Genomic DNA, 17,588 nt, shown 5'->3' with positions numbered 1-17,588 from the left:
TGAGCGCATTTGATTTAGTTTCATGTATGAAAAAGGTTATACAGGTATAACAATTAAATGTAATCAAGGGATGAAGGTGAATTACCTACATTTGCCACACGGGGGCACTGCAGCCCAGAATTACAGACAACGGACCAGTTTGGGGTGGAATACAGCGTGCATATGTGCTAGTGCTACCCAACTACAAATTCTCTTTATATTGTCAGAAATATCTTAGAAAATCACAAAATGAGTATCTTTTTGTCCTTTCTTGAGTATTGAAATTTAAAAAATACTATTAACCTTGATGTAAGTCTCAGTATCTTATGTACTTGCTGAAATAGATGCAAACAAGGTATAAATATAAGTATTAAAAAATCCTTCACATACAATAAATATTAAATATACACTATTTAATGGTTGACTGAAAAGGGGAATCATACATTGGTGTTCAAATGTAAATTTGCAATAACTTGTAATCCCTGCATTCTAGTTACAACGCACCTAAAAAACAATTTTGTCATTTCAGGCCATGATGAGTAAAAATCATCCCCGCATTTCAGGTGCTGCTTCAAACAGGTAACACAGGAGCTCACAAGGCCTCATCCAAGGCAGAAACATGAATGTGACCAAAAAAAACCAAATTCAAACAGTTTTGTTCGGACGCACGCCGTTAGAAAACGCACATCAGTTGCTCCTGTGATGCTTCCGAGGTGATGCTTCAGCCTCTTCCACCACCTGCTGCCCTAAAAGAAGAGGCCAAATGAAATTCAGACCATCTGCAGCAGTACGCCAACTAAGAATAGTGTTGCAGAGCTCCATCAGTATTCCTACAGAGCAAAAGCAGACTGGAGTCCCCCCCCCAGTCAAAAAGCTTGTCAGAAATGGAGCTGCTGCAGTTTCACATCACACCTTGACATTTGGTTCCTGTTGAAATACTTTGGAAGAGCGCCGTCACCTAAACACATCTGCAGGTAGTACAAGTGAGTGTATTATCTCTCAAATCTGAGGGGTTGGATGATCAACAGCCTCCTGTGTGAGTCAGAAAACCCATCCTTTATGCTTACATGTAGAAAGTCAGTGAGGAATCTCCTGGAAGAGCTGGCGTCCCCCCCCCCCCCCCAAAAAAAAAATCATTTAAAATTACAACACCAACAACAGGACTTTAATCACAGAACTTTTATTTTTTCAAAAGGGAGAAAAACCCACATTGTCAGGTAACGTGTGGTGGGGGAAGGAAGTGGGACAACATGAGAAGCAGGAGCCTTTAAATACAGCTGCTGAAAGGTTATACAGAATGATCACATGAGCCAATAAGCTTTTTCTACAGCGCCGGCAAGAGATTTGACACAGATCTGTTTTAGTCAGGATTTTCAGAAAGAGCATATCAACAAGGAAAAAGGGCAACCAAAAAATAAAATAAAATTAAAAAAAAATACCAGTGGGTTTCATCCATAGTTTATCTTTCAGATTCTTCAAACTTTTGGCCAGCCGCAATAGTTTTGAAGACAAATCAAATTTTGGATTAAAAGTGGATAAACCATGGCACCAGAACAGTTTGAAGTGTGTGTGCAAGTGTATGTGTGGTATGTATGTATGTATGTGTGTGTGTGTGTGTGTGTGTGTGTGTCTTTCTCGGTTAAAATGAAAATCAAGTGGAAGAGGGTGGTAGAAGAAGGGCAGCCATCTTGTGAGAGGGAGCTGGAATCTCATCAATGAGTTCAAGAGACATCTGAAAGACATGAAATGAACAACTGAGTGCTAAAAATTAGACCAAAAAAACATAAAAATAAGATCACATAGGGATGCCTACGAATGAGAATATGCCGTTTCAGTACTTACAACTAGCAGGCCGGGCCCCGTATCTTCGCATGATCTGGTCTTGTGTGAATTTCACAAACGATTCATATTGTTCTGAAAAGACGAGAAGATGCAGGTGAGGCTTGGTGGACGAGGTGAAAAACAGCTGCACTAGAATAGTTTTCCCTCTCCCTCCAGGTCTGGACGTTTCAAAGCATATATAAAACAGAGCTGGGATTCTCCTTGTTACCTGCGAGTTTTGTGTTAAGGATCTGTTCATACTCCTCCCGGATCTTCTCCTCGTGGTCTTTCAGCAAGCGCTCGCACAGGTAGCTCACCTGCCTCAGTGTGAATGAGGGCTGGTCCTTCCTTGAGGCACCTGGGAAACAAAAATCAGATCAGCCATGAAAACGACTGCAATCAGACGTCTGCATGGCAGGAAGTTAAGCTGCTTTAAAAAGGCACGGCAACCATGAAAGGGTCTGATCTTGGAGGACCTGAATGTGTGTACAAAGCTGATTGATGCATATCTGAATAGCACAGGTCATGTCTGGAAAATTCAGAGGGTAGGTGTGTGGGCGACATTTCTACCACGCAACTAAACAAGAGGAGCCGGAGCCTGAGGGGGCCATTTACATGAAGATGCAGACAAACATGCTTAACTGAAAGGACAAGGTTTAAGAACAGGCACTGACCACAGCACACATTTTGGCTCGTGCCCCGCCCCTCACCTAAACCTACCTGAGGGCTTCCACGAGGTGAGAATGTGTCTCCTACATGCATCAACCTCTGTAAAGTCCACAGCTGAACATCCCACACTGTCCAGATTTTAGAAGAGAAAATGGCTTCCACTCTGGAAATAGGTGCTCAGCCTGATTTACAGCTCTGCTTCCTGTCCGCCCTCACCTCTGCCAGCCCAGCAGGGTCATGCAGCGCTAATATGGTTCCTTTCTGAGTTTCCCCAGCGTCTCCCTCACACTGCAACTGCAGCATTTATGTCGAGGTGATTCATTACCCAGCAGCCTTTGAGGTCTGCTATGATCCGTTTAGACTCCGATGTAAATCAGTCGATGGTGTCAGAGCAAAGATGAAGGTTTAATGGTAGTCTGAGACGGGAAGAGGCCAGCTAATAACAATGCAGTCAGTGTGATGTACGAGACGATCCTGACGAGTGAGAGGAAACTATGCACAGCAGCCTGAAGACCTCGGGCTGGGATTACATGTCATGCCTTCACTGGAACTGCTCCCCACAAATCAAACTGCACTGGTATTATCCAGCACCACTGAGGTTTCACCTGCTCGCGGCGTAGTTTGTTATCAAGTCTGTGCTAATTTGAAGTGGTAGAAGAGAATCATCAGTTGGCTTTCGCACATTATGATTGCTTCGGATGGAGGCCACTGTGTACACTTCACCAAACTTATACTTTTTTTTAAACAGAGTCCTAATTGATGATGAAATATTTAAATATTATTATCACAAATATTTCTCTGTAAATTTTCCAATATAAATGTTATATTAATTTTAATTTTTGTTTCTTATTTCATACATATTTTTCTCTCTTGTTTATATTATTCTTTCTTCTTCCCTCTGTAAATGCTGCTGAAACTGTCTAAATCTCCCCTGTGTGGGATTAAAGTATTCTTATTCTTACATATGACATTTAATTAATAAACAGACAGTTACTTCACCTTTTGAACTCGCCAAATCACACTTCTTACCTCATCTCCAAAGACAAAAACTCTTCATTTTGGAGCTCTCTGTGCGAATCATACAAATGATATTTGCAACTCAAATATGTTATTAAAACAATTTTGACTGTGGAATTTTTGCTCATTTGAAGTTCCCTCACAAACATCTATGACATGACAGCATTGGAGGAAATGAAAATGACTGGAGCATGCTTTTCACAAATTTAAACTGTTTGACATTTATCTACAAAGAGGCATTCACTGACTATTTGGCATTTCTCAAAAAAAAAGAAGAAGAAAAAAAAGAAGAAAGAAATCCCTCATTACCTCATTATTACTTACTGTTTGGCTACAAGTTAACCCAAAACATAGCTTACAGATATTTGATTTTTCTCTTTTTGGTTATGTCCCAGCTGACTAAAACAAGGCAGGCAGCTTATCTGATCACCTGCTGACGCTCAAAGCCCTCCTACATTTCAAAATTCTCCCATGTCAGACAGAGACTGCTTTTCTAGAGACTCAAAAACGTATCGGAGTCGTAAACGTTCCGAAAGCTCCAATATGAAGGGGTCATGCAAGAGATAATAGGTGTTTGTTTGGCCTACAGTCAGCGCTCCTACCTGGTGGGGAGCTAGGAGCGTTGAGGGAGGAACTGGGACTGGGGACGTCGCTGGAGCTGCAGGGCTCAGCCTGGTTGAAGGCCCCTTCCAGCTGCCGCCTCCTCTGGATCCGGCTGTACTCCTGGCGGAGGTTTTGGAAGATCTGCTCTGTGGGGAGCAAAGACAAAGGGATAAAAATGGTTTAAAAACTGAAATCAGAGTTTATGAGTACATTTATAAGCACACATTTTTCCTCTCTCCATTTCAGCCTCCAGTATAAACAGCCCGTTTATTTTCCCAAAAGAAAACACTTCTTTACCGAGTTTTAAGACTAAAATGCTGGTGTGCTTAGGATAAACAATAGTTTTGCAAAATGATAATGCAAGACGCCCAGTGAGTTGATCTGTGTGGTAGTTTGGACAACCTTAAGACACCCATGAAGTTAAAATATATAGACTCCAATACACAGCAACAGTATTGTTTACGAACTGCAAAAATACTATATCTATCCCATTTTCTGACAAAGAAACTACATAAAAAGAAAACACCTAAATGAGAGCAACTACATTGGGAACCTTCTGCATTATAAGAACAGACAGTAAAGTCTATATTATATAAAAAAAAGGGGAAAAAAGTTAAATCTATGCAACATTTGTTGTCCCAAAAACTGGGATATTGTTTTATCCATGTTCTTGGAACGCAATACCCATGACAACATCAATAGTGGCTATTTTTTTTTAATCACGGAATGAAAAATGATCACTTTCTCTGTAACATCTCACCTGCCATGCTGCAAAAAGCTGGCCAACAGGAAGTACAAGTTTGAAATAAACATTCCAACTGCAGCTGTGACATGTTTGTTTGGTTTAGGTTAAGGAGGACATTCAATGAAGACGTTAACATGGATGGCAGCTGTCACATACATGTAGGTTACACGTGTTTAAATACACCTAAACATCATGCTGTAAGGATACAGCCCTAGAAAACGATATGCAAGAAACTGTTGAGGGGGATAACACCCCCAGCATGGCCTCTCTCAGGGCTAAAAACTGAACACAGGAGACTTTATCTAACTCAATCCCAACAGGGGGTGAAGCTGCTGTACATGTTGCACTTCTATCTCGGGAACCATGCTTCATTTATCTTAGGTGGGGGGGTTAGGTCATGCAGCTGTCTATTCAGCCTGCTGATCAGTAAGCTGGTGTGGATGGTGAGGAAAGCAGGATCTTGTCTAGAAGAGCCATTTTAAGAAAGCCATCTTATGTGGTCATGCATTATTGAACTGGTGCCCTCTCTGAGACCCCTCCTCTTACTGTAACTGGCCCCCGAAACCTTCTAAGAGTAACACAACAGCACCCTAATCTGCCAGTTCCAAATAAAGCCACATCACTGCTGGATGACATCATGTCCCAAGCCACAACTGGGACAAAAACTATTTGATGACTGGTCAGCAAATTCAAATATAAATACATTTCATAACAATCTTTTAAAGAAATCTATGTAACGTTTGCTGAGCAGTGGCAACAGAAGTCATGGGGTGTTACAGGAGGCTGGTAAAAACAGCATTGATGGGGGCGTTGTAAATGGGTACCCCCTTTTAGTACAACTGCAGAATCCCACCGGGTCTGCGTGTGATACAGTGGGGCTCAGACGCAGCTGGAGGGGCAGATAGCACCAATTCTAGACAACTGTTTGGATTACGCTGCAGCACGTTTCACAAGAGTCTCTCAGCTCTACTTTGAGAAGATGTGCCTGAGCAGGTTAAGAGGAACGCTGTCAGTTAACACAAAACAGAATAATATCTGCTCAGTTTGCGTTGAATCTACCTTCCTGAAGGAGCTAAGCCACAGCACCAAAACTAAGGAAGAACCACAACCACCACAATGGAAAGATAACAAAATGCCTGTCCAACTACGTAGCCTTCTTATTCACGATAAAAGCACAGAATCAAGGGAAAACTACCAAACGAACAAGTCTGGGCAGGTCAAACGCGCCCACTTCTGAAACGCTCCGGCTAGCGGGACAACATCTGAACGAGTTACTTCGACAAGAGGATGCATGAGGAAATAAACGCACCAGAAAAGCCAGCTGATGCGTTCACTGAAATCAGAGTTTGCGTCAACTTGGAGTTGCTTTTGGATATTTTGGACTTTTTTTCATTTCAGTGAATCCCTTCAGTGGCATTGGTGACACTGATAAGAGAGTTAAAAATGATCCTGAAGGCCCACCTTAGTCTGCTCTGCCAAACTATGCTGGGGCAGAAATACACTGTTCATCACACATTATTACCAAGCTAAAATAGGGGGGCTGAATGTGTGACTGGTTTGAAAATGAGATCCGATACCATTATAGTTCTGTGGATTGCCCAGCCAGTAATGATGACAAGTCATATCATTTGGACCAGCTGGAAGAATTTTGTGTGGGTATAAATCACTGATGGCATTTTGCTGTTTTTCCTGCGGCAATGTCCCAGAGCTGACAACCTTCCTTCCTGGGGGAGCCCCTGTATGAGAAACAGGAACTAACCCTATTCTAATAGACCATCACACAAACAGTGCAGAGTGGCTACCATGAAGAAAGTTTCTTAAAACGGAACCACAACAGAAACTTAGGTTCTCTATGGAATTCCATTATATTAAATTGAAATGCACGAACAGAGCAGAGGTGAGTTCCAGAATGTTGTCGAGGGACAAACTTGTAACTCAAAACATACTTTGTATGAACAGTCAGGCAAACTCCCCCCTGGAGACAATCTGAACAACTTAAAAACAACAAAGGCTGACATAGCTGCATGTGATTGGTTGAAAGTGTGTCTAGTTTCTGAGCCATTTCTAACTGCATCTCCATTAGACATGTTAGGCATTCACACTGCTCACTGGAAATATTATAAAACTCTACATAGCAGTTCTCCTGTATACATTTGACTTAAGAGTGACCCCCTCAGAATCTCCGCCATGGATGTTGCCAAGCAACATCCATGGCCTGCCACAAGCAGGCCATGCAATCAATCACAGAGACTTCCGGGAATAGGGAAATGAGTGGAGAAAAGCCTGAGCTAAAAGGATTAGGCACTGACCAAACACTGAATACGACAAGAGATCGGCTAGATACATTTGACATGGTGGTGAAGAAAACAAAGCTGACTCATTTCATTTCACCCTCCACTGCCAAAGGATTGCGGGGGGGGGGGGGGGGGGTTTGAATGTCCCAACTGCCAGGAAGTAGCTTTTGATGCATTATGGGTCAGTTCAAGTTACCGTTCTACAGTAATGAATTCAACAGTGACCACCATTAGTTTGAAATACAGCAGAGAAGGGAAATAACGACTCACCATCAAGAAGCTTTCTACTGAAGAATAAATAATCTCCTGACATGTTTGATTTCATGTAGTAAGATCTAAAGGGCGATGTGCTCACTTTTTATGGCCACAGCAATCCCTGGGCTATGTTTCCAGACATACAGATGATCCCAGGAGGCTTCTGTGTAGTGAGGTGTAGAATTTATTTTAGGAGACGAGAGGGCACTTGTATTGGATCAGTACTTGATATTCATCGACTGGTAAAAGGAGAGAGAGAGAGAGAAACTGAATCCGGGCTGAGCTGTTGATGAATTAACCCAAAAGCACAGTGATGAAGAAGAAGAATCTTCCCTAATTGGGGGTGGCTGATTTTTCATGTAATCACTCCAATCAGAATTGCTTTTTGCCTTGCTTATGAAAATAGGTTTTATAGAAGTAAGTCACTGTTTCAAAAAGCAACTCAAGAAGTGAAAATCCCCACTGCAATAAACATGTAGCTTTTGCTTTTGTTAAAGCCAGCTGTGCTGCAGACGGTGCTGAGAGTGTTGTAAACGATGGAGTCAAGGCCTGCTCCAGCTGACTGCCTACATGATGACACCATTTCTGAATGACCCCAAAAACATATTTTTCTGCATTATGTTCTGTACAAAAAAACAAACAACAACAACCTGCAAACATACGCAGACGCTAACATCCCTGAAAGGGCGATATTGGCCACCATAGAATGAACAGCTTCCTTCGCTCTTGCAGCAAAATCCATTTGAACTTTAACCTGCACAATTTTCTGTTTAAGTTGTAAACCTGCCATGCCTTTGGAGGTAGCATCAAGCCCCAGGAAGTCAACCAAACGCATCTGTCATCTGGGGGAGTTACACCAAAAGCACAAGCCCTGACCTGTAGCACTGCATGAGCCAGGAGAATGGAGTGCGAGATCCTAACTACAGCACAAAATAATTGCCTGAAGATACCTGTGCAATGTCACCTCTTTGTGTCTCGCCTGCACATACACAGCCCTGTTCACCAAGCCAACCAGACAAGCTGGTGTGTGTATAAAGACAGCTGGGAGGGAGGGCATCTCATTTTTAGCTAAATACAAAAATGCTTTCACTCACCTAACCACAACAGGAAGGCAGGGTTACAGTACCAATCACATGAGGGGCCCCTTTCTGGGTGAAGGTGAGCATAATACCTGGTATCTGAACCTCGTGTCTGCAACAAACATTGCTTCAATCTTGCAGCTGCTGTGCTGTAATTCAGCCAGCCAGAGTCTGGATGAAATTGAACACACGAGACGCCTGTTGGATTCTGAACATGGAGTTCAGGCTGGATAAGCCTAGTTAGACCAGACAACTAGGAGCAAACTGATCCTCATGATTCTTTATGTACTGTTTATATGCAACATTGCTACACCATGAACACCACATGGTAGAGGACACTAGTCAGATTGCGTATAAAATGGCATGAACCATTACAGCAACAAGAAAATGTCTTCATCTCCTGGCTTCAGCTATCTTCATGGAACTGACCAGTACCATCTCAGAAAATAAAACTCCATGACAATTCTGAATCTTTTGTTTTCCATGATTAGCTCAACATTAGCAGATACAAAGGAATTTCACAGGATGCTAACTGCACTGACATCTCTTTCAACACCAATTTGCATGTATGCCATCCGTAAATTTTCCAGAGTATTCTCCGTGAAAGATGTACACAACTCCAAGAGTCATCTTAGAGTGACGTGCAACATGAAGCATCGTCTCTCTAACGGGGCAAAAATGGTTAAAACAAAGACCTTGTAAGATTTACACTGTAAGATACAGAAGGAACACAGGATGGACTCTCCAAGTTACTGCAGATAAGTGTGTTGTTTTAACAGGCCTGGACAATACTGCTAAAAAATCTGGATGCACTTATTTTCTTCCGCTTAACCTAATCCCTTCTGATACCCATCAATGCAGTATCGATGTAGTAGTCAGTAGAAGGTTCAACTGTCTCAGACTTTAAGTCCTTAATTTCATGTCCAGAACTTTCCAATCAAATTAGAACAACAACATTAGTTTCATTTACTTGATCTCTGGAGCTGGCACATTTATATAAACCTAATTGGGCCGCAGTGGAGACATCCAGGTAATTATGTCTGCTTTTGCACCTCACCTTTCCCATGCTGCATATTCTAGTCACTGGGAGAGAATAGAATATGTATAAAAGGAAATGAACAATGCCCTCTAGTCCCGATGAGGAAAAGGGAATGTTGTGGGGAATAGTGGCATCTCCCTTACCTCAATGCAGACAGTTGTGGCACTGAAATTGAGAAACATTGCCCAGGAAGCTTTTAATCAACAGCTACGAAGATGTGCTTGCTGCTGCGAAGCCATTTGTCTTCTTTCGAAGGCAAACAGGCCATATAGTCACCCAGGTGTTTAATTCGACACAAGCTTAATACAAAGACTCATATATATACATACATACACACACACACACACACACACATATACATACAATGTGTGTGTCTGTGTGGTTTAATTTCAGTGACTCATTTGCTGAAAACATGAACTTAAAACAATGGCTGCGTATTGTAATGATGACGCATGTAGGGACGTATCTTTGAGTAGTTCAGTAACAGAAAGAAGAGCCATTGAAACTTCGCATCTTAATTTTATATGAGTAAATCAATTACCAGTGTAAGCTAACTGAGTCTACAAGAAATGCAATTGAGCAAGATGTCTCCAAAGAAGAGCCACATAGCCGCTACTTCAATTGGGCTTCTACTGTCAAAATATTAATAAATACCAGTCAAATTATAAGTGCTGGCAACTTAACAACGACGTTCCCCTAAACGGCGTTATTTGGGCTTAGCTAATGTTTAGCCTCCAACCCCCATTCTGATTCTAGCAACTAGCTAACTAGCAAGCAAGCTAGCTATTCCACTCCACCCAAACCCCCTCCCCCATGACACCCACCCTGAGACGTAGAAAAACCATCAAAAAATATTTGAAATTTGTACCTGGAGTGAGTCTGTGTTCACCTCCCATGGCTGGAGGAGACATCGAATGCGTTGGGCTGTCGACTGGGGGACGGAGGTTGCATCTTTGAGGAGACGGAGTGCTGGGAGTCCCCGGTAAAGGATTGCACCTTCGCCGCTTAGGAGACTGAGGACTGAGGAGGGCCTCGAACTCCATCGACCGCTTTAACGTAGCTCCACAAGCCATATTCGCTAAACAGCAAGGAAAAGCAAGTTGGAGAAAAAAGATCCGCGACAATCTGGCGGTTAGAGCGTTGAGAGTCCCTCGGATTCCTTGAGCCTTTCTTCCTTTCCACAACAACGGATTTCTTCTCTGAGTGAAGAGCCAACTGTCGACCCTGCCTGCTGAATTTTTAAAACGTCACAATGGCAGGTCCTACCATTTGAGAATGGAGGGGTGGTTGTCACACTTCAACAACTACGTATTTCTGATCACAGGTTGATTTGAAGTCAAAATGTCATCTGGACTAAATTTTAAATGTAAAATGATTGGATTTTGTAATCATTTCTTATTTTGATACTCTCATTATGTCTTTTACGCTATGCTTTTCCTCCTGTCACACCCTATTTTTGATGTTTGTTATTTCGATTGAACCCAATTGACTAGTCTTCTAGTGGTGGCAAGGTAAATCAGGTAGGTTTGAAATTATACTAATCCCCTCTAGATCTAGATCGTATCGTGATCTTGACATTGACGAAATACTTGTATTATATTGTCATGTTTTAAAGAAAGTTCGTTACAAAGTTCATTAATGGAACAGTCCAGTAAGTGAAATGTCAGGAAATTGTGAAAACACCCTTCATAATTTCCCAAAACCAAAGATGATGACTGCGAATGTGTTATTTGATACGATCAAAAATAAAACAAAAAGAAAAAAAAGAAATAATTTTTTGTTCTTAATCAAAAACACAGTCTATTTTCCCATTCCTTTCAATTCAGTGATCAATTAAGTAACTTATTAGTTGTCAGGGGTTTGGTTTCAAGGGTCACCATATTTGAAATGTTATTACTGAAAAGATGCGTTTCAGCTTTTTGGGTTTATGTATGAAAACATTCTTAATCGACTTTCACTAAACTCATCGAAACATGTTGGATTGAGTCAATCCATCTATTTTTGTTTGTACCTCATTCTTCACCAGTGGATGTTCTCCTTTAATTCTTCACATGTAACAATGACTTGAACATGAACTAGAATGCATTTGCTATAATACACTGGTTGATTGATTTCTGACTGTAAAAACAAATAACTTAAACAGTCACCGGTGTTATCGAATCACATCGCTAAGCTTGCATATAGGAAATCCATTCCTGATATTGATTACCAAAAGGAAGTGTATAGATTCCACATCTGCTGCATTTTTGAAACATGTTATTTTATTGTTACGTGTAGCATTCTGAACGCACGTCTCAGCTGCTTGATGAAATCCATAAAAGTGACATACCGTACATATTTCCTGTACATATTTCCTGTAATAATCCCTCACATTATTGGATTCGGGACAAGGTATGCATAAATGCAGCTGCACACCCTCTGTTCACCATCTGGCATCTATTCCCATCAGACAATCCCATATTTTCCACCCAACACTGACTGATTTACTTTTTCTGGCATGGTTGACTTACAGTGTTTGTCTCCTCTAGAGTAAAGATTGATGCAGAAAATGGGATTCTTAAAAATGTCGGATCTCTGAATGCTTTGCAATACCAGCCGGCTTTACCTGTGAGGATGTTGGAAAAGTAGGTTTCACCACTGAAGAGTCAAAATACAGCATTATCAAGTAGAGTTTTAATCGTAGTGGTTGAAATAAGTATTCTGACTGTCAATGACTCATCCATCTTATTATTTGTTCCTGTGAGTTTAAGTGCACATCAGTATGTGCTTTAACTGCAGTCAGTCTTTAACTGCCAGTTGTCACTATGCAAAGAGTGTTCCAGTGTCTGTGCTCGTTCTCCTCCTGGCATGTGCCCCATTCACCTCAGCACACTGCTTGGATTCATGTGGTGAACATTGTGTGGAATCCTCCTATGTGTGGGGCCTTTGTGGAGTCCTGGCATTCATGTGCAGATAGGAAAGGCAACCCACATAGTTCCCTATTCCTGCACGTGGGTGGACGAACACTCATATACAAGCACGCTAACAATAAATCCACCTTTCTACTGTGTTGAACCCAAAGGTCAGCACTTTGGTTCACAGGTTTAATAGGTATGAGAGCTCTAAAGTTTTGACAAGGGAGGCAGAGAGGTTAAAGGTTACAGGTTAAATTTGCTCATCACATCATCCATACTGAAAAAAAAAAACTAACTAATTTTGCACAGCCTGACTTTATTTTCACTGTTTATTTATCATTAGTGAATTGTTCTTCCAGTCCTAATCATAATCACGAAATAAACTAAACGTGTCTTACCTGCGAATAAATAACTACATTTTAAAACTGTTGCATGTAAAACATATTGGTTGTAAATTTAAAAAAAAAATCAATCAAAAAAAGCTGACATGCCAACATAATGTAATTACCTAAACTTACAATATTTTTGTAAGAGTAAATGTATGCTTCTCATATGTGTGATCTGATGTTGGGGACCATCCATCCATCCATCGTCGTCTTCCGCTTATTCCTTACTAGTAAGGGTCACGGGGGGGGGGGGGGCTGGAGCCTATCCCAGCATCTACGGGCGAGAGGCGGGGTTCACCCTGGACAGGTCACCAGTCCATCGCAGGGCCAACACACAGAGACGAACAACCATTCACACTCACTTGTTGGGGACCTATTGTTTCAAAACATATTGTGGCAATTTTGTCTCCATCATCTGGCTGAAACAGGTATTACAGCCAACAAGTCCGTCATTAATATTTTTGTCTAAAAAATGATATATATATATATATATATATATATATATATATATATATATATATATATATATATATAGATAGATAGTTTTGAGTATTTTGCAACTCCTGCAAAATTATTTGTTTTACTATCAGAATTTGATTAATATGACCAGAAAGCATTTGGAAAGTCTAAAATAATGGCTCAATTACATTATTTATCGACCTTCAAAGTAGCAGAGGGCTAACAGGGAGGAGCCAGGTCTGCCCATAGAGCATGTGCAGTGTCATCCTCCACAGATATCCCTCCATATAAAATGCAGAGAGATTTACACGATGAAATGAAGGAGCAGTGAGTGAACTCGCTTGTCAAGGGCTTGAATGTGAGAGAGGTTCACTTATGTAACAGTGCTGCACTATGACTCCTACTCCTAAGAAACAAATTGGGTTTTGAATCTGCTGAGATCTGTGCCATCTATTGTCCCTTAATTTCTTCAAGACAACATCATATTAACTCCCTAACAACTTTACTTTCTGTGTAGTTGTTGCCTGTCCACCATTCCTGACACAGAGTAGAGTTGGGTGGTTCTGGTCATCTTGTCCTCACAGAAATCGCTGCAGTTGGTCTCCTCTCCAGAGGGTTGTCTTGGAGTGAAATCGGCTGATTTTCCACATCTTGCACACACAACCTGTAACAACTGCAAGAGAGCAACTCTCAGCTCCCTGCAGCGCAGAGCATACAGCAAAGGGTTGACCGCAGAGTTGAGAAGACAGAGTGTACTGCAAAAGGCAAAGGCCCTCTGTTGGGTATGGGTCAGGAGCACAGAGACGTCAGCCAGCATGAAGGAGAGTGCAGGAAGCCAGCTGCCCACCAGTATGAGCAGGATTAAGCCAAAGGTGCGAGCCAGACGGATATCCATCCTCATGCGGGCCTGGCCTGACCCTGCTGCCCCCTGGAGGCTGTTCATGGACGATTCATGGCGGTGGGCCTTCCACAGGATGAGAGTGTACGCCACCAAGATGAGAGCCAGAATTACAAAGATGAAGCTGATCCAGCAGGCTTGGTAAGCCTGGTTGATGTAGGGAAAGAGCCGTGAGCAGGGTGGAGAAAGACCTGTAGAACACCTCCAGCCCATCAGCGGCAAGAAGGAGATGAAGATGGTGGCGCTCCAGAGAATCAGCAGGCTCAGCAGGGCTCGACGGCGCGTCAGTACCACCTTGTAGGTGGAGGCTTGGTGTATACAGAGGTAGCGGTCAAGGGCTGTCAACAGTAAACTCCCCACTGAGCTGGTGAATGCCATGGTGACACCACCCAACTTGAAGAGGTAGGCAGTGGGGCCGTCGCTGCGGCGGAAGAGGTGAAAGTCCAGGAAGCTGGTGGTGAAGAAGCAGCTGGCAAATACATCCGCCAGGGCCAGGCTGCCAATGAAGAGATAGGAAGGCCGCTGTCGCAGGGTAGCTGTGGCTGTGATCACACTCAGGACAAGAGCGTTTTCAAGGAGTGTGAGGGGTCCTGCCAGGAAACAGATGGAGCCAATGGCTGTCTTCTCTGCATCCTTCAGGACCATGAAGCATTCCAGATTCTCACAAGAGTTGTTAACTGTGAAGATTAATGCAGGAGTGACAATGAAGATACACTGCAAATATAAATACAATCAAAGAATAAAATCTAGTGAAAGAAAAAATTGAATGATGTTGCAATAAACAAGATAGTTTATTGTTGACCTCATACCTATTGGTGAAGAAGTGGGAACCTCCCTTTCATCCATTTCAGCTGTTACTCAGGCAAAATCCTGAGTGTAATTAGGAAATAAAGTGCATAATTTAGAGATTATATCAATTTAAAAATAACAGCAAAACTAGGATTAATAGAAGAGTAGATTAGAGCAAACATCCTTCATTTTTTAAATCTTCCATCATCCATCCATCCATCGTCTTCTGCTTATCCTGTTAAGGGTCACGGGGGGCTGGAGCCTATTCCTGCAGCCTTCGGGCGAGAAGCGGGGTTCACCCTGGACAGGTCGCCAGTCCGTCGCAGGGCCAACACATAGAGACAGACAACCATTCACACTCACAGTCACACCTACGGTCAATTTAGAGTATTCAATCAGCCTCGTCCTCTCTTGATGTCTCTGGACTGTGGGAGGAAGCTGGAGTACCAGAGAGAACCCACACAGGAACAGGGAGAACATGGAGACTCCACACAGAAAGATCCTGTGATGGAGCCGGGGCTTGAACCTGGAACCTTCTTGCTGTGAGGCGACAGTGCTGACCACTGCACCACCGTGCTGCCATTTTTTAAAATCAATTATCCAAGAAAGTGCTTCTGTCAAAATTCTAAATTCACAATTTGTATTCCTTTATTTTTAGATAGCAGTCATTTTCATCCAAGTAGACTAAACAACTAGAGAAAGAGAAATTGTGACATCTCACAGGAAAAATAATCAATGAACAATGACAAACCTCATTTGAACAATGACAAACCTTCTGCTTGAGGTTTCTATGTTGAGCAGCTGAGAACGTGGACTTCCTGTGGAGACGAGACATAATAAGAAAATGTAGTTAAGTAGAAGATGTGATTACTTTTCCTTACTGTGTCAATATTGAGCATAGACCTCAATAGAAACATTAACATTTTGTGAGTCAAGACAGGAAGTCATTTAGAGCTCAAGACGAACAGACAGTGGTCATTATAGTATGGTCTAATGTTGATACTGGAGAGAAGGAGCCTCGTAGAACATAGCCATTAACTCCTCATCCAAGGAAGAAGAACTATTTATACAAGTTAATCCTTTTCAGGAAGAAGAGGACCTGTGTGTACACAATGTGTTTCTGGATTCTTAAATCATGTGATGCTGAATTTCAACCGCATGTAAAGTTTAATCATTCAAGTTGCAGTTTAAAACATGGACCTTTGTATGACCAGTGCTCTTGTACCGACCGAAGGGAAGGATATTTGTTTGTGTGTTTGATGAACATGTGACGATGGCATAATCTGTCTTTGTACCTTGAGTGCAAGTGAGTCTTATGAAATTGTCAAAGAACCTCTAATCTGAAATGATCCAAATGATACTAAAATTTTCTACACCTTTCCATCTGCCGCTGGGTTTTATGATACTTTAACCATATTCAGCTTCTTTTTACATATGCAATTGTTTTCGGCTGTTGAAAATAGTGTGAAGAAGACTGCCCCCCTTTGGAATTAGAAGGAATTTTTATTGTGAAGGGTAGTCAATCAGTGGGTGAAGGTCAGGAGTGAATTAAACAATCCCCTCTATAGAGCAGAGCCCCTCCAATATGTAATCAATAGATTAAACCCAGTTTGAAAAGCTGATGTAATCAGATTTGACAACAGTAGATAATGTTGTGATAAATAGGAGTGGTCATCATGATTTGTTTTTTGTGCAGAGCGAAGCTGAGAAATATTTTATAGACGGTCATTAGACCTTAATATGAACACGAAAAAAAAACCCTAAAACCCAAGAATCCTGCAGGAAGCATGATTTACGCATAGAAATATCAAAGAAAGTAACTGAATCCTTCATTAATTCCTTTCATTCATTTGCAGTCTGTGTTTTAATCAAAACAAGCAAAGAAAGTATGTCAGGAAATAAGTTACATCCCACTCACACTTTGTCACTTGGTGCATGTGCTGTTGATAAGACACCACCTCAGGCTTTCTCCCTTGTGCAGAAGACCCTGAGTGACAGTTCTGACAACCATCCATCCATTTTCTATACTGCTTATATGTGAAGGGTTGTGGGGTGGGTTGGTGGAGCCTATCCCAACTGGGATTGAGGGAGAGTCGGGGTTCACCCTAGGGGTTCAGTATCTTGCTCAAGGATACTTGGACATGGTCACTGGGGGAAGTGAGGATCAAACCAGTGACCCTGGGGTTGCTAGATGGCCACTACCTCTGAGCTGTGCTGCCCCTCTTAACAACCAGTCATTCTTTAAAAAATAATTGTGCATACAGGAAAGTTCATTTATAATACAAAACATTCACTTCAGTCACATCCCTGGCGACATCCACGCTGAAATATGATGTGTCAATAACCCATTGAGTCACTGTTGCATCCTACCACATTGTTTCAAAATGTCACGTTATTCTGGTAAAAAAGTAGACCTCTCGAAGTCTCTGGTTTTCGTAGGAGCAGTAGTATCAACAGAATAAATACATCACTAAAGAAAGGATGCAGAGTATAAAAGTTATTGCGGAAGATTAAGAAGAAATAAAGGTTCAATATTTACAGAGAGAGAGAGAGAGAGAAAGAGAGAGATAGAGAGAGACGTTTTCACAGAGACAAAGTGGGAAACAAATATACAGTTGAATTAAAGAGCTTACCGTTATGTTCTCTTGGCTTAGTGGCTGT

The 17,588-nt window shown here is 41.8% G+C and overlaps 2 protein-coding genes across 2 annotated transcripts; both read right to left on the bottom strand.

Annotated features, from left to right (window-relative positions):
• Positions 1–1,143: 1,143 nt before the first annotated feature.
• Positions 1,144–10,747, bottom strand: akirin1 (akirin 1). The gene is made up of 5 exons (XM_086217989.1): positions 10,370–10,747; positions 4,089–4,235; positions 2,030–2,158; positions 1,822–1,893; positions 1,144–1,711 (listed from the first exon to the last, which is right to left on the bottom strand). Exons 1-5 carry the CDS (start codon positions 10,572–10,574, stop codon positions 1,701–1,703), a joined length of 564 nt encoding a protein of 187 aa, XP_086074115.1. The 5' UTR covers positions 10,575–10,747; the 3' UTR covers positions 1,144–1,700.
• Positions 10,748–13,058: 2,311 nt separating this feature from the next.
• On the bottom strand, positions 13,059–17,588 carry cnr2 (cannabinoid receptor 2). The gene is made up of 4 exons (XM_086217113.1): positions 17,561–17,588; positions 15,700–15,745; positions 14,948–15,008; positions 13,059–14,815 (listed from the first exon to the last, which is right to left on the bottom strand). The coding sequence occupies exons 3-4, from the start codon at positions 14,982–14,984 to the stop codon at positions 13,743–13,745; spliced, it is 1,110 nt and encodes a 369-aa protein (XP_086073239.1). The 5' UTR covers positions 14,985–15,008; positions 15,700–15,745; positions 17,561–17,588; the 3' UTR covers positions 13,059–13,742.

The sequence above is a fragment of the Aulostomus chinensis genome, chromosome 11 (genome assembly GCF_037954235.1).
Source record: "Aulostomus chinensis isolate RoL2024-O1b breed Wild chromosome 11, RoL_Achi_v1.0, whole genome shotgun sequence".
Lineage (NCBI taxonomy): Eukaryota > Metazoa > Chordata > Actinopteri > Syngnathiformes > Aulostomidae > Aulostomus > Aulostomus chinensis.
Note: the sequence above shows the minus strand (reverse complement) of the source record. Positions and strands in the feature narration are given on the sequence as shown.

Bases quoted from the DNA above. Each gene is read 5' to 3' on its own strand.
- akirin1 (XM_086217989.1), bottom strand. From the start codon at position 10,574: ATGGCTTGTGGAGCTACGTTAAAGCGGTCGATGGAGTTCGAGGCCCTC. The intron at 2,159-4,088 runs GTAGGAGCGCTG...TTTGTTTCCCAG, and splicing joins CGCTCCTAGCTCCCCACCAG to GTGCCTCAAGGAAGGACCAG. The intron at 1,894-2,029 runs GTAACAAGGAGA...TCGTCTTTTCAG, and splicing joins CCTTAACACAAAACTCGCAG to AACAATATGAATCGTTTGTG.
- cnr2 (XM_086217113.1), bottom strand. From the start codon at position 14,984: ATGGATGAAAGGGAGGTTCCCACTTCTTCACCAATAG. The intron at 14,816-14,947 runs GTATGAGGTCAA...TAATCTTCACAG, and splicing joins TCCCACTTCTTCACCAATAG to TTAACAACTCTTGTGAGAAT.